At 36.6% G+C, this 22,007-nt stretch overlaps 1 protein-coding gene across 3 annotated transcripts; it reads right to left on the bottom strand.

Annotated features, from left to right (window-relative positions):
* Nucleotides 1-768: 768 nt before the first annotated feature.
* ankrd10a (ankyrin repeat domain 10a) lies at nucleotides 769-21,702 on the bottom strand. 3 transcript variants are annotated; one of them, XM_052127456.1, is made up of 3 exons: nucleotides 21,423-21,702; nucleotides 13,510-13,569; nucleotides 769-1,940 (listed from the first exon to the last, which is right to left on the bottom strand). In XM_052127456.1, exons 1-3 carry the CDS (start codon nucleotides 21,618-21,620, stop codon nucleotides 1,821-1,823), a joined length of 378 nt encoding a protein of 125 aa, XP_051983416.1. In that variant the 5' UTR covers nucleotides 21,621-21,702; the 3' UTR covers nucleotides 769-1,820. The 3 variants fall into 3 exon arrangements, with proteins under 3 accessions (XP_051983416.1, XP_051983418.1, XP_051983417.1); XM_052127458.1 differs by lacking the exon at nucleotides 21,423-21,702 and adding an exon at nucleotides 15,073-15,181; XM_052127457.1 differs by lacking the exon at nucleotides 769-1,940 and adding an exon at nucleotides 12,278-12,589.
* Between the last annotated feature and the right edge of the window lie 305 nt (nucleotides 21,703-22,007).

Here is a 22,007-nt window from a genome sequence, read left to right as displayed (position 1 = left end):
GCAGAACAGCAACAAGGTAAGGCATTTTAAGTAATGAGCACTGTTCACTTTCGGTGATTCTCCTCATCATAACCATCTTCGTGTAAAAACAGTGGTATTTCAATTGCATCCACTTCGTCTGCGATAAAGAACGCGAACGCGATCTCTTCCATTGCTGACGTTTGCAGTCCACAACACAGCGAGATTCAGGAAGTGTCCGGCTTGCCTGCACTTTTTTCACTCCTCCCCTCACTGCAGCCGCCTACTCTCACCTACATTTCAGGCGAGGCAAGGCGCATCTCAAACAAGCCTAATGCTTTGTTTTGTGAACTATATTTAAAGGGGACGCAATTTAAACATCCAGACATGTCGACCATTTACTTTTTGCCGACCTATCACAAGTAGCGTATATCCTCATGTACTCTTTAAAATGTGAAAATAATTAATCGATCGATGGCAGTAAGTACACTGATTTCAGTAGATCATTTGTGTATCTTGTGTTTATATAAATAACTTTTTTTAATGTCCAGAAGAATGGATTACACATTTAACACATTTTACCATCACACATTACCTTACACTATATATATATAATAATAATAATAATTATTATTATTATTATTATTATTATTATTATTATTATTATATTTTTTAACTCAGCAAAAAAGAAACTTCCCATTTTCAGGACACTGCATTTAAAAAAAATCTTTATTGTAAAGGGTTTAAACAATATTTTCCATGCCTGTTCAATGAACCATCAACAATTAATGAACATGCACCTGTGGAATAGTCATTAAGACACTAACAGTTTACAAATGGTAAGGTCACAGTTATGGCAATTAAGGTCACAGTTATAAAAACTTTGGACACTAAAGAGACCTTTCTACTGACACCAAAACACCAAAAGAAAGATGCCCAGGGTCCCTGCTCATCTGCTTGAACGTGCCTTATGCATGCTGCATGGAGGCATGAGGACTGCAGATGTAGCCAGGTTGCAATGTCTGTACTGTAAAACGCCTAAGACAGCACAACAGGGAGACAGGAAGGACAGCTGATCATCCTCACAGTGGCAGACCACGTGTAACAACACCTGCACAGGACAGGTACAGGATGGCAACAACAACTGCCAGAGTTAAACAAGGAATGCACAATCCCTCCATCAGTGCTCAGGCTGTCCACAATAGGCTGAGAGAGGCTGGACTGAGGGCTTGTAGGCCTGTTGTAAGGCAGGTCCTTACCAGACATCACCGGCACAAACGTCGCCTGTGGGCACAAACCCACCTTCGCTGAACCAGACAGGATTGACAAAAAGTGCTCTTATTAATGCATGTGTTTTTTCACATATCCCGACTAAGCTGGGGTCAGAGCGCATGAAACAGTGCCCCTGCAGCAGATAGAGTCAAGGGCCTTGCTCAAGGGCCCAACAATGGTATCTTGGCGGTGCTGGGGCTTGAACACCTGACCTTTCGGTCAGTAACCCAGACCCTTAACCGCAATCGTCGAAGGAATGAGTGTAAACTGAGGCCTGTACTCTGGAGTGGGATCGATTTGGAGGTTAAGGGTCCATCATGGTCTGGGGCAGTGTGTCACAGCATCATAGGACTGAGCTTGGCAATTGCAGGCAATCTCAATGCTGTGCATTACAGGGAAGACATCCTCCTCCCTCATGTGGTACCCTTCCTGCAGACTCATCCTGAAATGACCCTCCCGCATGACAATGCCATCAGCCATACTGCTCGTTCTGTGGATGATTTCCTAGAAGACAGGAATGCCAGTGTTCTGCTATGGCCAGCGAAGAGCCCGGATCTCAATCCTATTGTGCACGTCTGGGTCCTGTTGGATCAGAGGGTGAGGGCTAGGGCCATTCCCCCCAGAAATGTCCAGGAACTTGCAAGTGCCTTGGAGCAAGAACTGGCAAATCTGGTGCAGTCTTTGAGGAGGGTGGGTGGCTTCCTTAGCTCCTAAAAATTATTTAGAAGAGAATGATATATCTTACAGAGATACATGATATTTTCATATAAAAAGGCTCCGACAGCATGAAGTCATTTAGTTTTAAAGGAATAGCTCATCCAATAATAATAATTTACTCTTCATTTCCTCACCCTTAAGTGGTCTCAAACTTGTATGACTTTCTTCCACGGAGCACAAATAAAATATTTTAGAGATATGATCGGTTTATCTCCGTACAATGCAAGGCATAAAGGTGCCAAAAAGGTTACGAGTAAGACTAATAGTTATTTGATTAGAACAGACAAAAAAAAAGTTACACTCCTTTTTCAATATAAATCTTGACATAAGAAGTCTCCTAGCCCTAAATGTTATGCTCTTGGTCTCCAAGATTTCAAGTTTGATTACACTTCCTGGGACCATCTAGCATTCTGGCATGCATTAAGCACTATGAAGTGTAATTGAGCTTGAAATCATGATTGGCTGGGAGACTACTGATGTCAAGATAGATAGCGAAAAAGGAGTTACAGTTTGGTCTGTTCTCACACAAAACTAATTGGATCGCTTCAGAAGACAATCATATGTATTACCTTAATGCTGCCTTTATGTTGTAATGGTCTAAAGGTTACCTGGGTTTTATAGATGCCTTTTTTTCTGGCTATTGCCTAAATACAGGTAGCTGGTCATGTGTAATACCACTTGGAGCCACTTGAGGGCACTAGTGCACGGTGGCTACCATATATAAGCCTGATAACCCACGAACAAGACAGTTCAGTTTGGTAGAGGGAAACCACATGGTGCTACCTACTCAATTGTTTGAAGTCCTGTTTGAGAGCTCTTTAGAGTTTATGCTCAGATAAAGGACTTTTCAATCTATATAAATATAATTTCACTGTTGGACAGTATCAGCTCTTGTTGTGCAACTTCACCCATGTCCATTATATGAGCATTTGTTGGGATGATCCACTACACTTCTCTGAGTATAAAGAATTGACAGTCCAGTGACACAGGTTTCTCTCTCGGCTGTTTGCAGTGGGTACAAGATGGCTGCATACTGAAAAGCGTGCCAGGGACGGATTTCTAAAATGCATTTATTAATATTTACGAGGACAGCGCAACCTGATTGGTTAGAGTTGGGTTATAGTTTTTCCGACCAATCAGGTATCGCTGTCCTCATAAATCTATTACCGTGCGTTCACACCAGAAGCGGCGAACATCAAAATTCGCTCTGGCTGCCCTGCCTTCAACGCTCGAGGACGTTCTGACGTAGTTGAAATAGGCGGCAACGTTTGTTCAGAATGCTTTGTTTTGTGAACTATATTTAAAGGGGACGCAATTTAAACATCCAGACATGTCGACCATTTACTTTTTGCTGACCTATCACAAGTAGCGTATATCCTCATGAACTCTTTAAAATGTGAAAATAAGAAATCGATCGATGGCAGAAAGTAATAAAAATTATAGTTGTTTGTTATCAAAATAAAATACATTTGTAATAATAACTGGTCTTGGTTGTTTTATATCCCTGTAAGCAAACAGGGACAGATCATATATTACTGGGAAACCCGCCACTGCAATAATTAGTTTCTCCTCCATTTTATCTTCGGAACTGATGTTTGGTGGGAACCAAAGTTTACACTTCGCTAGAGCGGAGCACTTCCCGAACCGCGTCACAGCTCATTACCATAATGTTGACTGCACTTGAACTTTCATCTGACGCCCCCACCAGACTCGCCGCTTCGCGCCGCCGAGAGACGCTGGCTGTCATTGAAAATAAATGACTTCCGGTCGATTTGACGCTCTCGCCGCCTCTGTTGTGAACGCACAGTTACTGGAAAGTCAAATCAGGCATCGCTTACTCATGAATTTATATGACACTTCCCCTCCAATCCTACGTTGAGAAATGATTATTAAAATGATGTGTGCGGTGGAGTTGGAAATCTTTTATACAATTTGTTTTAATAATAAAATGTACAGTAGCGTTTTCATAATTTTTTATCTTTAATTACTCAGAGTAAACGGTTATATTATCTTTTTATGAAAAATAAAATGACAAAAAAAAAAAGTTACACTCCTTTTTCAATATAAATCTTGACATAAGAAGTCTCCTAGCCCTAAATGTTATGCTCTTGGTCTCCAAGATTTCAAGTTTGATTACACTTCCTGGGACCATCTAGCATTCTGGCATGCATTAAGCACTATGAAGTGTAATTGAGCTTGAAATCATGATTGGCTAGGAGACTACTGATGTCATGATAGATAGCGAAAAAGGAGTTACAGTTTGGTCTGTTCTCACACAAAACTGATTGGATCGCTTCAGAAGACAATCATATGTATTACCTTTATGCTGCCTTTATGTTGTAACGGTCTAAACGTTACCTGGGTTTTATAGATGCCTTTTTTTCTGGCTATTGCCTAAATACAGGTAGCTGGTCATGTGTAATACCACTTGGAGCCACTTGAGGGCACTAGTGCACGGTGGCTACCATATATAAGCCTGATAACCCACGAACAAGACAGTTCAGTTTGGTGGAGGGGAACCACATGGTGCTACCTACTCAATTGTTTGAAGTCCTGTTTGAGAGCGCTTTAGAGTTTATGCTCAGATAAAGGACTTTTCAATCTATATAAATATAATTTCACAGTTGGACAGTGTCAGCTCTTGTTGTGCAACTTCACCCATGTCCATTATATGAGCATTTGTTGGGATGATCCACTACACTTCTCTGGGAAGCGAGAAATAGGGATCTGGGTGTTACCACATTGTAGCAAAGCAACAAATGCCATTGACTATCTTCACTTCACACTCATACAGGATTATATCATTGCATCGCTCTCAAATAACCTTGTGGATTTATACTCATCTCATCACCATCACCATCATCAGTGAAATTCATCTAAAGACTGGACATTGACGATAAGTTTCATTATATTGTCACATTCACACTTGTTATGTATATTGTTTTTTGTTGGGGCAATTATATATGTATATATATATATGCACTTGTAGATTAAAATAGAGGAAAAAAGAATATTTGTTGCTTGAAGTGGATTTATCATTCAGTACCAGTTGAATTTCTGTTGAACCCCCTCAGGGTAACACCTAAAAAAATAAATAAAGGGGTTGTTACAGGTGGTGCCCAAACAGGGACCTCTTTAAACTTTTAAGGACTCCCTTTTATTAAATATAAATTTCGACGGTAATGAAAACCCTTCATAAGCAAATATCATAAATCAGCAATGGAAGAGGGCATACCCATCATTGATTATTCAGATGAAGCTTTCGTTCATCGCAGAAGCTCTGTAATGAATCTTATAGATACTTTTAGTGAGTTGTATTTAGATTCAGAGGAAGAAAGAGAGGTGTTCCCAGAGCAGAGCGATGAGCATTTTGTTAGACCTGTCGACCTCCCATTACCCCTCCTCCACCTGAGTTTTATCAAGAAGAACTGCAGTTTGGCAATGAGGAAAAAGCTCAGCGCATGGGTAGTATTGAAGAGCATCTGGTTGATCTTGAGCACAGAGTCAGCGAACTTGTCACCACAGAAACAATGAACACGAAGTTAAAGGCCTGGGAAGACCGGATTAACTACGGTTTACAGAGAGAACTGGATCGTGTTAAGAAGCAATGTTATACCAGAGTTGATGAATTGAGTCAGAGCATTGTGGATTGTTTAAAGCGGCGAGATAAACAGCTAGAGCAAAAATTCAAAGCTATTAAACCCATCATACCCACTCCCATTCATTCCAGCACTGCTGCTTCTTATAAGTCTCAAACACCATCCAAGATTGCTTCCATTTCACAAGACGCCACAAAGCAAGTAACATATATATCTTCATCATCTCCCCTTCCTACTGTTAAACTTGAATTGCCTACTTTTAGTAATTTGGATTCAGAAGACCCCATAGATTTCATTGATCATTTTGAAGAGTATAAAGAATTGAGACCTCTGCATCATGAAGAGTTGTTAGCGGCATTATCCGTGAGTCTGAAAGGAACCGCTAAGAGCTGGTGGAGAGCAGAGAAGCAAAATATTAGAGATTGGTCCTCATTCAAAGAGAAGTTCCTTTTTTCATTTTTGAATGAAGATCACCATGAAGTGGCTGCTCAGAAGTTGGCAACTTACCGACAAAGAGTTAACGAAAGTATAAGAGACTTTGCTTTCAACTACAGAGCGATGTCACTAAAGATAAACCCAGTTATGTCTGAAAATGAGCTAGTGCAAGCAACATTGAGAAACTGCAATCCTTGCTTGGCTTCACTGTTGAGGGGAACAGTAAAAACAATTGATGATCTGGTTCGTCTCGGCACACAAATAGAGAAGGACTGGGCAAAGATGCAGCTGAATCACCGGCTGTGTTGTTACACACACCAGCTAAGCGTGGTTTTTCTTCTGTCACTTGTGATCTGCCGTTGGACTTGTCTCAAATCAGTGATGAACAGAAAAAAGACCCAGAGTACCAAGAGATCATGGATAAAGCCAAGAGCCAGAAAACCACAGATCTGAAGAGAACGCACTACGTCCTTAAAAATGAGGTTTTATTTAGGAGTGTTCCAGACTCTAAAGAAGGCCAAAGATTTCAAATTGTAGTCCCTGCAAAATTAAAGGAAGTAATTTTAACTTATGCACATGACAGCCCTCTGAGTGGTCACTTGGGTAGATTTAAAACTCTTATGCGACTTTTAGAATTTGCTTATTGGCCATCGATACATTTACATTTACATTTACATTTACATTTACATTTATTCATTTGGCAGACGCTTTTATCCAAAGCGACTTACAAAAGAGGAGGAACATCAGCGAATCATCTTAGGGAGACAGTGGTACGTACTGATGTATGGCAGCACTGCAAAAAGTGTGAGAAATGTCAACAGCATAAGCCAGCTAACTTAAAACCTGCAGGTGGGCTACAAAGTGTGCCCATTGTCGAGCCTGGATATATGCTTGGCATGGATATCATGGAACCATTTCCACGAAGCACCTGCCAGAATAGTTATCTTCTTGTTATAGTGGATTATTTCACTAAATGGGTAGAGGTTTTCCCAATGAGAGCTGTTAAAGCTACAACCATTGTGTGAATTCTTATAGAGGAGATTTTCACAAGATGGGGGACACCAGCTTTCATCGTGTCTGATAGAGGTGCACAATTTACTTCAAACCTCTTGGCCCAATTATGTAAGCAGTGGCAAGTAACACAAAAACTCACCACCGCATACCATCCTCAGTCAAACCTCACTGAACGGGTCAATCGGAATTTGAAAACTATGATTGCGACATACGTCGAGCAAAACCACCGTACCTGGGATCAGTGAATATGTGAGTTCAGATTTGCACTAAATACCGCATGGCACGAAAGTACAGGGTATTCACCTGCTGAGATAGCACTAGGACGACAACTGAAAGGTCCTCTGCAGAGAACCTTACAGAATCCACCAGATCCGGACCAACCAGCTTACAGTATCCTGGAACGGCAAAAAATTCTGTTCAAGTCAGTAAGAGAGAATGTAGAGAGGGCACAAACTAAACAAAGAAAGTACTACAACCTCAAGAGAAGAGCTCAAAACTTCAATGAGGGTGATTTAGTTTGGGTACGAACACATCCTCTTTCTAGTGCAGATGATGCTTTCATGGCTAAGATCTCACCTAAATGGAAAGGCCCAGCTAAGATTGTGAAAAAGCTAGGACCTGTAAACTACAAGGTATCCATGTTGTCTGATCCTGCTCAGGTAGACACGTATCATACCCAGAATTTGAAAATTTGCCATGGGGCAAACTTTTAAACCACAGGGAGGGGTATGTAACGGTCTAAACATTACCTGGGTTTTATAGATGCCTTTTTTTTCTGGCATATATAAGCCTGATAACCCACGAACAAGACAGTTCAGTTTGGTAGCGGGAAACCACATGGTGCTACCTACTCAATTGTTTGAAGTCCTGTTTGAGAGCTCTTTAGAGTTTATGCTCAGATAAAGGACTTTTCAATCTATATAAATATAATTTCACTGTTGGACAGTATCAACTCTTGTTGTGCAACTTCACCCATGTCCATCATATGAGCATTTGTTGGGATGATCCACTACACTTCTCTGGGAAGCGAGAAATAGGGATCTGGGTGTTACCACATTGTAGCAAGGCAACAAATGCCATTGACTATCTTCACTTCACACTCATACAGGATTATATCATTGCATCGCTCTCAAATAACCTTGTGGATTTATACTCATCTCATCACCATCACCATCATCAGTGAAATTCATCTAAAGACTGGACATTGACGATAAGTTTCATTATATTGTCACATTCACACTTGTTATGTATATTGTTTTTTGTTGGGGCAATTATATATGTATATGTATGTATATATATATATATATATATATATATATATATATATATATATATATATATATATATATATATATATATATATGCATGCGTGTAGATTAAAATAGAGGAAAAATAATATTTGTTGCTTGAAGTGGATTTATCATTCAGTACCAGTTGAATTTCTGTTGAACCCCCTCAGGGTAACACCTAAAAAAATAAATAAAGGGGTTGTTACAATGTCCTTTTTGGAGCTAAAAGATTTGGTCACCATTCGCCTGCATTCTGTGAACAAACAGACGTCATATTTCCATTAAAATAAGAATTCCTAAAGATTATAATTTTTGGGTGAGCTATTTCTGTAATTCAATGCATGATAGTGAGTATACTACTATTGTTTAAAATGTATATTTCCAATTAAAACCAAGCAGAATAAAATAACTTGTCTTAAGACAAATGTTTTTGTGAAGCCTTTTGAACAGCACTGAATAAAAATACTGTATAGCTGTGCACAAAGTTTACAAACCCCTTGTAGAATCTTTAAGAGTTTTCTTTAAAATTAGCAAAAACATAAATGTGGTTAGATTTTTATTCAGTACTGTATAACAGATATTGAAGTAAACTACGTTTGAAAATAATAATTAATTATTTTAAAAACTCTTATTATTATTTGCCTCTTTAAGCATAAATTATCATTTGTAGCCTTGTGTAATAATGGAGTATGAGACTTAGGTAAAGTTGGTTTTATATTCGCGGACTTCCGCGTTCAATAACTCGTGAATTAAACGTTGTTGCTACACACAACACCTATCACATATAACTACAGATAAAACACCAGAAGCTACAACAGAAATTTCCTCAAAACGATCTTTCCTTCGCACTGGACAAAATACATTGATCTCTATGCGCAGGCTGCTAATCCTCTATGCAGGGACCATCTGCAAAGTGCAAACCCGAAGGAAAGCTCGTTTTGAGGAGATTAAAATATTAAAAACATTGTTCTTTGTGTAGTAACAATATTCAGCTCATGAGATATTGAACGCGGAACTCCGCAAATATGCGAAGCGAATATAAAAAGCAACTTGCAGACTTGATCATGTAGGACCTTCAGGACCACATAGCCTACGTGGACAGCACCATGAACATAGTCAAGTTTAAAAAAAAAAAACCCAACCAGGGTAAAAATAGTTTCAGGTTTGATATTTGCTGCGTATTCACCTAGACTGCTTTAGTGTACTTTTGTGTAGGCTATTGTACATACAGTACGCAAAAATGTTTTATGTAAAACTTACTGTAATTCCCCTAAAGTATTTTTTCCTGTTCCAATGGCTGTAGTGCTTTCCTAGTGATCAGACTGACTTACTACAGGTGAAATTTTGACAAGAACTCCCTTACTGTACGTACAATAAACTAATAAGTTCAAGAAAACATTACTGTCATTCCCCTAAAGTATTTTTTCCTGTTCCAATGGCTGTAGTGCTTTCCTAGTGATCAGACTGACTTACTACAGGTGAAATTTTGACAAGAACTCCCTTACTGTACGTACAATAAACTAATAAGTTCAAGAAAACATTACTGTCATTCCCCTAAAGTATTTTTTCCTGTTCCAATGGCTGTAGTGCTTTCCTAGTGATCAGACTGACTTACTACAGGTGAAATTTTGACAAGAACTCCCTTACTGTACGTACAATAAACTAATAAGTTCAAGAAAACATTACTGTAATTCCCCTAAAGTATTTTTTCCTGTTCCAAAGGCTGTAGTGCTTTCCTAGTGACCATACTGACTTACTACAGGTGAAATTTTGACAATAACTCCCTTACTGTACGTACAATAAACTAATAAGTTCAATAGAAAATTACTGTAATTCCCCTAAAGTATTTTTTCCTGTTCCAAAGGCTGTAGTGCTTTCCTAGTGATCAGACTGACTTACTACAGGTGAAATTTTGACAATAACTCCTTTACTGTACGTGCAATAAACTAATAAGTTCAAGAAAACTTTACTGTAATTCCCCTAAAGTATTTTTTCCTGTTCCAATGGCTGTAGTGCTTTCCTAGTGATCAGACTGACTTACTACAGGTGAAATTTTGACAATAACTCCCTTACTGTACATACAATAAACCAATAAGTTCAAGAAAACATTACTGTCATTCCCCTAAAGTATTTATTCCTGTTCCAATGGCTGTAGTGCTTTCCTAGTGATCAGACTGACTTACTACAGGTGAAAGTTTGACAAGAACTCCCTTACTGTACGTACAATAAACTAATAAGTTCAAGAAAACATTACTGTAATTCCCCTAAAGTATTTTTTCCTGTTCCAAAGGCTGTAGTGCTTTCCTAGTGATCAGGCTGACTTACTACAGGTGAAATTTTGACAAGAACTCCCTTACTGTACGTACAATAAACTAATAAGTTCAAGAAAACATTACTGTAATTCCCCTAAAGTATTTTTTCCTGTTCCAAAGGCTGTAGTACTTTCCTAGTGATCAGACTGACTTACTACAGGTGAAATTTTGATAAGAACTCCCTTACTGTACGTAGAATAAACTAATAAATTCAAGAAAACATTACTGTCATTCCCCTAAAGTATTTTTTCCTGTTCCAATGGCTGTAGTGCTTTCCTAGTGATCAGACTGACTTACTACAGGTGAAATTTTGACAATAACTCCCTTACTGTACGTACAATAAACTAATAAGTTCAAGAAAACATTACTGTAATTCCCCTAAAGTATTTTTTCCTGTTCCAATGGCTGTAGTGCTTTCCTAGTGATCAGACTGACTTACTACAGGTGAAATTTTGACAAAAACTCCCTTACTGTACGTACAATAAACTAATAAGTTCAAGAAAACTTTACTGTAATTCCCCTAAAGTATTTTTTCCTGTTCCAAAGGCTGTAGTGCTTTCCTAGTGATCAGACTGACTTACTACAGGTGAAATTTTGACAAGAACTCCCTTACTGTACGTACAATAAACTAATAAGTTCAAGAAAACATTACTGTCATTCCCCTAAAGTATTTTTTCCTGTTCCAAAGGCTGTAGTGCTTTCCTAGTGATCAGACTGACTTACTACATGTTGAATATTGCCAATACCTACCTTACTGTAAGTATACTACAATCATATTATTCTGAAGAAATTATTCTATTTTCACCTTTTTTCATGTTCCAGAGGTTATAGCATGTTCCTAGTGATCACTCTACTCAATTAACTTTGATCAACGTATTAGGTAAAAGTATGTATTATAACTGCTGTTCCTTGTACAACACATTTCTTTCATTGATTAAAGAAATTCAGATACTTTAGATTAATCATATTTTCAACGTTATAAATAAGCAACACCCTTATTGTAATGATTCAAGTTAAGTTTTTGTTATGAAGTCCTGAAGAAGTGGATTCTGGAATACAGGATAATGTAAGAAATTCAGAACCATGGACAGCGCCGTTTCCAGCGTGCGAAAAACATGTGTTGTGCCAAATTTCAACCCCCGCCAAATTATTACCCTCTATTGGTACGTTTAGGATTAGTTATGGGGAGTGGTTATGGTTAGAATTAGGCAATCAGGTACTGAGTTCAACGAGGGGGGGTAATAATTTGGCAAGGGGTCGAAATTCGGCACAACACCGGAAAGGACACGCGCACACACTCATCTTATGTTCATAAATATACATAATATATACATATACATATTCTATAATCACAATTCAGTCACTGCAAAGATTGAAAATTAAAAAAACAAAAAAAAAAACATCTTACCTTAAGTTAGAATAGAGTATTATGCCTTGGCTTGACTTCGATGTGAACCCAAAGTGTGTGAGTGATACACTCTGGTTTATCTATCGCTTGCTTGCTAGACATTTTTAGTATGACTTCTCAGTTTCTTCTGTTTGGCGCACATGGTTAATTTGCATACGTGCACAGGACTGGTTGGCTCCGCTTGGCAAAAAATAGAACATTTGTGAATAAATGTTTTGAATTCTGAATACTGGACATGGTGAGTTTAAAAACAATTTAGTGACAATAACATTTTATTGAGAAATATTTATATTTTGCTTTTGATGCTTTCAGAGGGTCTCACCCAGCTAACACAAATACGTGACTGTTACATAACTGAAACATTTTTAATAATATGGGAGGACATTTAGTGGTCTAATTTAAGTTGTCCTCATTGGCCCAAAACTATTTTAGGGACTTTTTCAACGACATATGAACGATACAGACTCAAAAATTAAAAAATTACTATAGAACAAAGCACAAACAGCGAAAACAGTATGCAAACAGGTTATACATTTAAATGAACAAGGTTTTCCCCAAAAGCTTGACGTCTTCATTTTGGTGGCCCTAATAACAACGCAAGAATAAGAAAAGAAAAATGCAAGAATAAGAACAGTTCAGTGTTTTCCAATTGAACATTTAAATACACAAAGCAATTAGCACTGAAAGATAGAATCTGTATAAGCAGACAGTTTTGTTTAAAAATAGCTCATATATTTTTCTAAACATTGTCACAAAGTTATGTTGTGGCAAGTGCATTATTTCCCTTTACAAAATGTTTATAACTTCATGACATGTATCACTATAATCTAGAAAACCGTAGTTTGAAATCATTACTTTTTACATTTAATAATACATATTATTTTGTTTTTCTTCTTCTGAAGTCGTGATTACGATCATTTTTTTTTTAAACTAGGAAACTAGGCCTATTTATGATTATTGCTGAAGGCAGCATTAAACCTCCAAAATGTCAGGTGGTGGTGCAACTGTCTGAACAAATGAACAGACTAAGAAACAATTTAACATGGTGTCTTAATAATAAAACATTTAAAACAGTGCCATCATTTTAGGTTTGAAGCCTTTCATGTTATTGTTTTTTTTTTTTTAATAAATATCAGTAGTTTTAAATCTATTGAGGTAATTGAGAAACTTTTGTCCAGCAATTTGTATATTCTCAAATATTATTATGAATTTACAAGGTAATAACAGTAAACATGATAATGCATCATCCAGAGGAGCCTAACTGATCTCTTTGGCAGAGTGAAAAAGTTTGTAGAGCTCTCTCAAATACTGATAAAAAATGCTAATTTCAAGTATGGGTAGGTTGGTGGTACACTTTCCATGTCAGGTGGTACAACATAATATTTTTGTTGTACCACCTGACATAAAAACTGAAATTAGTTTAAACACTTTAAAATATCATTTAACATCTGAAAATTGTTTAAACACATTGTCTTCAAGAGTGTTGATGTCATTAGAAGTCTTACCAAGTGAGGCTGGATCCAAACTGGAGCTGCTGTAATCTCTAGTAAAATATGCTGAGCATCCTGAGATACAAACAACGAGACAACAGGAGAAAGATTAGCATTGCTGCTGTTCATATTAAAAGATGGTCATGTGCACTTTTTACTATTTCATCACATAGTACAAAATTATGATATGTGTTAATTGAATGCTTAGCTAAAGAGATGTGTCTTTAATATAGATTTAAATTAGGATAGTGTTTCTGGGCCCCCAAACATGATCAGGGAGGTTATTCTAGAGTTATTCCCTTACATTCTATAGGAAATCATCTGATTTTAATGAGAAAACATGGCCCAACGAGTCGTCATTTTAATTTAGTTCATTTTTATGTCTATGCACAAAAAAGGGGCTGACATTTAAATGTTTTTTAAGGTTAGCACTGTTATGGGGTTAACAGCTGTCAGATCCAGGTCCAGATATGATGAAAGAAGACCAGGAGTCGTGAAATTCAATGAAATAAGTAAAATTTTACTGAAGAATAGTTTGCAGTTAAATTGGTAGAGCCAGCGTCAAAGTCACGAGGAGGTCGCAAGCCAACTCTACCTTACAAACAAATCTCACACAAGTATACCTTTTACAAGGACATGCATTACATCTTTGCTACTTCTGATTGGCTAAGACAACATAAAATCTAAACAATTATACATTTATACTTTATTCTTTAGAGACATACACATGAAAGAAGTAATATTTTGTGAACTAGATCATGTAAATCACATAGAGGTTGACCCCTGTTACCTTTACTTGGTCAAGAGAAATCAGACACCTTAATGCACTTAAAAATATAATGGTAGAAATGCTGACAACAAAATATGATTAAAACTATATATGAATCACTCTTTGAATATAGTAATGATTATATTGTTGAATATAGTAATGATTATATAACTTGATTCGCACTTGTTATAGGAATAATGTAAAAACTCAAAAGGATATATAGATATAGTGAAGAGACAAGGGATTCTGACCCCAACCCAAACTAAGATTAACTCAGTAACCTACATGCATGCATGAACTAAATAATTTTGATCACACATAGTATTTACATTACAACAGTACATCATCAGACATGCTAATTTACATGGATTCAAAACACACCATAATTTTTCAGACAACAAAGCAAAAGCATTTTTTTTGTGAGACATCTCTTACATTTAAGCAAGCTAACATAAACCCTTCTTCTTAACTCTTACAACAGTTATCTCGTACCACAGATAACATCTGCTCTTATCCTTCTAATCATTACCTTGTCACCCTAGGTAATTAATTTTAAATGTCATCTTCACTGCCACTTTGACTGGAATCATATGTGTCACATACATGCAAATCATGATGACGCGTTTGGTGTTGAAACGTAGATGACACAGCATTTCTAATCAATTTCATTACACATGGCCACAAACACAAGATCAACAAGAACGAGTAAACTATACAAATTACCATCATCATCATCATCACATTTGTCACATTACTAAAAATACCTTTAAACCATCCCCATCCAAAAGAGAATGAATTAGTTTCCCGACCTGTCAGAGTCTTTGACATGAAGGTCAAATTATGTATCCCTTCTTCAATGACAAGGCCTTTTGCATCATTATCTGGAATGTATGTGCAGCACGTTTCTCCCACTATCACACAAACTCCACCTTGTGATGCCGTAAGTTGGTCTAAAACTAAACGATTCTGCAGAACCGTGAGTCTTAGTCCTCTCAGCTCCTCCTTGATGCCTTCCATCTATGGCAAGCCGTTTTAACATTTAATCATTTTAACCTACTAGTCTCTATTTTCAGGCTACTAGTGCTTATTTTTTAGATACTAGTATCTATTCCATTAAGTACTAGTACTTATTCATTAGCTACTAGTGCTTATTCTTTAGGTACTAGTGCCTTTTCTTTAGACACTAGTGCTTATTCTTTAGGTACTAGTGCCTTTTCTTTAGATACTAGTACTTATCCATTAGATACTAGTCCTTATTTATTAGATACTAGTGCTTATTCCAATAGTGTCTAGTATTTAATTATACCCAACTTGTTAAGAAAAAATAGAACTATTGCTTATTTTTAGTTACTAGTAACATTTTAGATCAAAGATATCCTTACCTTAATAGATACTAGTACTATTTAAATAATCAGTATGCAAATAATATGTTGAATATTAATGAACCAACTGCATATTAAGGGGAGATGACAGGAAACGGAAGGAGAAGAGGAGAAAGAATTAAGGTGCAACATATGGCAAGCCGTTTTAACATTTAATCATTTTAACCTACTAGTCTCTATTTTCAGGCTACTAGTGCTTATTTTTTAGATACTAGTATCTATTCCATTAAGTACTAGTACTTATTCATTAGCTACTAGTGCTTATTCTTTAGGTACTAGTGCTTATTCAACAGATACTAGTGCTTATTCTTTAGGTACTAATACTTATTCAATAGATACTAGTACTTATTCATTAGATACTAGTCCTTATTTATTAGATACTAGTACTTATTCATTAGATACTAGTCCTTATTTATTAGATACTAGTGCTTATCAATAAGCTACTAGTACTTATTCAATAGATACTAGTACTTATTCATTAGTTACTAGTACTTATTCATTAGATACTAGTACCTATTAAATAGATACTAGTACTTATTCATTAGATACTAGTACTTATTTCGATAGTCACTAGTAACTATTCTTTTGTTACTAGTCACAAAAAAAAATTTTTTGCCATTGACTTCTATGGGGATCTGTCATTTAGATATCAACTATTCAGTTCTGACTAGTATCTATTCCAATTGTGACTAGTACATATATATTAGATACTGGTAGTTATTCTTTAGGTACTAGTACTTATTTTTTAGATACTAGTACTTATTCATTAGCTACTAGTACTTATTCAATAGATACTAGTACTTATTCATTAGATACTAGTACTTATTCATTAGATACTAGTACCTATTAATTAGATACTAGTACTTATCAATTAGCTACTAGTACTCATTCAATAGATACTAGTACTTATTCATTAGATACTAGTACTTATTCATTTAGATACTAGTACTTATTCATTAAATACTAGTACTTATTCATTAGATACTAGTACCTATTAATTAGATACTAGTACTTATCAATTAGCTACTAGTACTCATTCAATAGATACTAGTACTTATTCATTAGTTACTAGTACTTATTCATTAGATACTAGTACTTATTTCAATAGTGACTAATAACTATTCTTTTGTTACTAGTAAATTTTTTTTTTTTTTTTTTGCCATTGACTTCTATGGGGATCTGTCATTTAGATATCAACTATTCAGTTCTGACTAGTATCTATTCCAATTGTGACTAGTACATATATATTAGATACTAGTACTTATTCAATAGATACTAGTACTTATTCATTAGAAACTAGTTCTTATTCAATAGATACGAGTACTTATTCATTAGAAACTAGTTCTTATTCAATAGATACTAGTACTTATTCATTAGATACTAGTAACTATTAATTAGATACTAGTACTTATTAATTAGCTACTAGTACTTATTCAGTAGATACTAGTACCTATTTATTAGACACTATCCTTTCCTCTGATTTATCAGCCGAAGTTCAAATTGTTCCTTCATTAGTTCCGCACAGCAGAATAAAAGTCCTCCGCGGCTGCATTTGTACGGATTCTTAACGCCTTTATTGCAACTTAACGCCTTTATTGCAACTATATTTCATCTTTTTCTCATCAAACAACCAGACATAATCCGTACCGGGGAAGAGTAGACAGGGATTTTCTTTAGACTGGTGTAGACCAGCAGTTCCCAAGTGCAGGGGGGTGTGTGAAATAATTTGATAACAGCCTATACTGTATTTTCCGGACTGTAAACTAAAGTCACGTTTTTTTTATAGGTTAATGAAAAACGCTGTGATTTATTCCAAAGTGACTTAGGCCAATATAATGCATTTAACTTCGTTCAAATAATCTAAATGTTGACTTTCAGAAGTATAGACACGCCAAGAAGGCGTTTATTGCTGTATTTTGGTTAATTTTTGGTGTGCGCCAGAAAGATGTTCAAAGAGACCAAGACGCGCTAAAGCAGGTTTTCTTTATTTTTCAAAGGCATGACATGATTTGTAGTCACTTTGAATGTACACAAATAAAAATATACATTTTACTCTTTCGAATGATGTCATATTATCTGTATGACTAATGACAGTGTATTAAGTTATTTCCCTGAGGAACAAATCCAGTGATGGCGCCGCGCACGACGCTCACACAATATTATCAGTTCACTTCTGGCATGGCATTGCAACACGATGTCGAAAGTGCGTAGACTATCTATACCACGACTTTAATTTCTCGTGCTATGTATAGGCCTACGCCAAAATAGTTGTTTTTTTTTTTTTTGCGTTCATATGCTACGCACTGCAAATCTCTTGGGATTAGGGATGTGGAGTGCGTGCGTAGGCTGTATTACAGTAGCCATATCATATGCACGTGAAAACTGCGTATCATATAGCTAGGCCTACATGCAAAAACTATTTTTGGTGTATAAATGGCACGATAAATTAAATTTGTGGTATAGTTACGCACTTTCATGAGCCCACATAAAACAGTCAACAAAACATAAAAAGTTGCTTAATTTAATTTGTCAGCCTAAAATATAAAGGCTGTGTCGGTTAGTCAAACTCATATCCCTTGATGTGAAGTTGCGGATTTAGCCTATGTTGGGACTCGACTTTATATTAATAGATGCAAATGTTACATTGCAAATATGGAAACTTTTGGACCAAATGAGAGATGCGCGAACCCAACGTGCGTACAATTTCAGTTTCGATACAAATAAATTCGTTTAGCCTTGCCGTTTAAATAGGCTAAATGTTGTTTGTAATAAAGAGCACAAAAGGCTTTAGGCTACTGTATATTTTTTATTATAGCCTACATGGCTACTTATTTTTTTAAATCTTGTTTTCTGAATACCATTTATTGAAGGATTTGTCATAAAGTAAGGGGAAGTAAAATTTGCATAGCCTACATGTTTATTGTGTTTACAATGTTAAGGTTGAATTTTATTTACCGGCCTTTTACACTATTGCTGAATAGGCTAATAAAAAAACGTATTGGAACTATGAACTAGTAACTCAGTCACCTTATGAAATCTTACCAAATCTGTCGTGAAATAACCCAAGCAGACCAAAATGACAAGTTATTACCTTTATGAAAATATTGTGTTGCAGACCTGTGTGCGAGTGAGCAGTATAAAAAATATAATAATGAATAGGCATGTAGCCTAATATAGTGCATGCTACTTTAATTTTGACATTCAATCGCATATCAGACGCAGACTATCCAAAATTTTTTATGTGAATTATGAATGCTCTCCAAAAGTCACAATCTCTGGATTGTGGTTGTTTGGCTGGTAATTATGAACCGGTTGTTTGGATTTTATTATTGGCAGTTAAGTCTTTAGTATGGTCTATATGTAAAAGTCATATTAAACGCATCTTTTCTCCCCTTAACCAATCAGCTTCTTCTATTGCCGTAGTTTAGCCTGCATTACCATATGAACTCTGATTGGATGGCTGAGCGTACTCATGTTTATGTAATAATCTGCTTGAAAGAAGATATCTCCTAATATTTCCTTACTAGTTCCTTATGAGGTTGAAGATATCTGCAAATTAATAGATACTAGTAGCTATTCTGTTTTGATATCATCTATTAATTTATGACTAGTAAGTATTCCAATTTTGACTAGTATCTTTTTAAATATTACTAGTACTTATTCATTAGATACTAGTACTTATTCATTAGATACTAGTACCTATTAATTAGATACTAGTACTTATTAATTAGCTACTAGTACTTATTCAATAGATACTAGTTCCTATTAATTAGATACTAGTATTTATTCCAGATGTTACTAGTAACTATTCTTATCTTACTAGTCACAACTGCTTTTTTACTAGTCTTATGTTATGACTAGTCAGAACGGCCACTGTATAGTTCAATTAAAAATCTTACTAGTAAAATAAAAAATCTTACTAGTAACATTTGGAATAAATACTAGTATCTATTGAATAAGTACTAGTATTTAATGAATAAGTACTAGTATCTAATGAATATGTACTAGTATCTAATGAATAAGTACTAGTATCTATTGAATGAGTACTAGTAGCTAATTGATAGGTACTAGTATCTAATTAATAGGTACTAGTATCTAATGAATAAGTACTAGTATCTAATGAATAAGTACTAGTATCTAATGAATAAGTACTAGTAGCTAATGAATAAGTACTAGTATCTAAAAAATAAGTACTAGTACCTAAAGAATAACTACCAGTATCTAATATATATGTACTAGTACTTAATGGAATAGATACTAGTATCTAAAAAATAAGCACTAGTAGCCTGAAAATAGAGACTAGTAGGTTAAAATGATTAAATGTTAAAACGGCTTGCCATATTCCATCATAATATTTGTCGTGGCAATGAAAGAAATCAGTTCATACCTGGTTACCTGTACCTCTTCCATTACTGATGCAACACCTATTCCAGGCACAAAATAGCCAGCAATTTCTCAGCTATGTTCCAGATGTGATGATTTCTTGGCACTGGGCTGTCTTGCACAATGTTAAGCAGTCCCCTTTTCTTTCGTTTCATAACTTAATGTGGTTGGTGCTGTATGACCATTGCTCCTCCGTGCAGTTGAACTAGAGCACATGTTCCTGTCCAGTTTATAGGCAGAGACACATAGATTGCATACCCACACTGCCAGTATACATTTTCTAGTACTCCTGTGCCCTCTTCATCTGGTACATGCAGTTGCAGAAGCAGCCTTACATGCATCACGTATGGCTTTGTGTGATTTCAAGTATTCGAAAGCCATTACAGCTTGTGTCGCACTTCCAACGGCAATATTAGGTTCAAATAAGCATCTATAACAACGTCGTTGTGTGATAGGATTAGTGTCGTTCTCTTTGTAGATTACGTTGCATTTACTCTTTGGTGTTTCCCCTAAAGCAGTTCCTGAAATTCTGCTGTAACATGTGAGATTAGTTGGTATGTTCCGAACAGTTGCTGCATTGCCAAACACTCTTTTTGTCACCTTCATTGTTGTCCATTCCTTGTTGTTTAAAAAGAGGATAGTATTGTCGTTATATAAAGTTGCTGCCACAGCCAATGTAGCCATGAAGGTTGATGTGTTGTGATCTTGGTGCGGCCACAAGTCCGCTCCAGCGGTACTGTACGCGAACTGTGTGCACACGTAGCAGTTCAGAAACCCACTTTTCTTTGCTGTATGGTTGGTTAGTCTCCACCACAGGTTCGTAGCATATGGATGAGGAGGGCTGGGATGGTCCATCCAGGACTCAGATAAGCTTGCTAAAAAATCTTCTGCTGTTTCTCGTACTCGTCTCGGTCGCAAAGTATGGTTAACTGAAGCAGTACCATTCATCATCATCCTCACAGGCTCAGGATCAATGCCTTTTTTTGGAGTGAGCAGTAAAACAATCAATAATGACAGAACAACCAGTACGCATGTTGTAGCTCTCAGACCGCAGTGTCCAGGAAGTCTCATAGGATATATTGCTCTTTGGTCAAACATGTATTAAGTGATTAATCTCTCTTCTTATCCAGCAGTCATGTCTGTACACAGCTGCGAATAATATGAGCGGTTTTCATCTGGTGGCCTTATCGTCTGATCGCAATGTCGATGTAGTCACGTTTGTTTTGTATGTGCACCTGCAGTAGGTTATTATTAATGACACCACACTTGACAAGTGAAGTTACACGCTCGTTATTCCCTAAATAAGCGTGTACCTGTCTCCGGAAGCCACGGTACTTAGGAAACAAAGAGCAGAGGAAAGAAGCAAATCAATGAAATAAATATTATTTTGTTACCTTTCCGAAGTGTGCTGCCCAATGAATGGGGGTCCAGCCATAAAACGAGTCTTCGGCGACCAGGTCCGCCAGGTTGGTGGTGTGTTGGATCAGCAAGCACAGTGCGCCGACGTCTCCATCCCTGCACGCACGGTGAAGCGGGTAACGTATGTTCAACGCTTCGTCGTTGGAGAAACCGGGCTCCAGTCCTAAAGACATGGCTCTGCAGTTCCGCTATCTCGCGGATAACCGTAGCGATTACTTATGAACGCTCTCGGGGTGAGCAAGTAGCGTGTGCTCAGACAGGCCACACACACACAAACCAGGCAATGACACTAAACACACACTAAGTGCGCGCTCACTCTTCTCAAAAGTGTAATTTGAGTGACTGTTTGGAAATCCCGGAGCGGTGTTCTTCCGGGCTCTAGATGATTTCCCAGAAGTGTGAAAACCCAAGAAAGCCTGTCGTGGATCGACTCCAGAAGATTTTTTTAAGGATTCCTGTAACAAAATAGGCTGCCAATCGACGTTTCTTTTAGACGTGAATATTGAATTAAAAGATTAAAGCAGAAGTTTCTTTAAAAAAAATTAGACCAAGTAGTATTA

Source organism: Xyrauchen texanus, chromosome 5 (assembly GCF_025860055.1).
Source record: "Xyrauchen texanus isolate HMW12.3.18 chromosome 5, RBS_HiC_50CHRs, whole genome shotgun sequence".
Lineage (NCBI taxonomy): Eukaryota > Metazoa > Chordata > Actinopteri > Cypriniformes > Catostomidae > Xyrauchen > Xyrauchen texanus.
The sequence above is the reverse complement of the archived record's forward strand: the minus strand, read 5'-3'. Positions and strand labels throughout refer to the sequence as shown.

Bases quoted from the DNA above. Each gene is read 5' to 3' on its own strand.
- ankrd10a (XM_052127456.1), bottom strand. From the start codon at position 21,620: ATGTCTTTAGGACTGGAGCCCGGTTTCTCCAACGACGAAGCGTTGAAC. The intron at 13,570-21,422 runs GTAACAAAATAA...TTTGTATCTCAG, and splicing joins GGGCAGCACACTTCGGAAAG to GATGCTCAGCATATTTTACT. The intron at 1,941-13,509 runs GTAAGACTTCTA...AATAATTTTTAG, and splicing joins TTTGGATCCAGCCTCACTTG to GAGCTAAGGAAGCCACCCAC.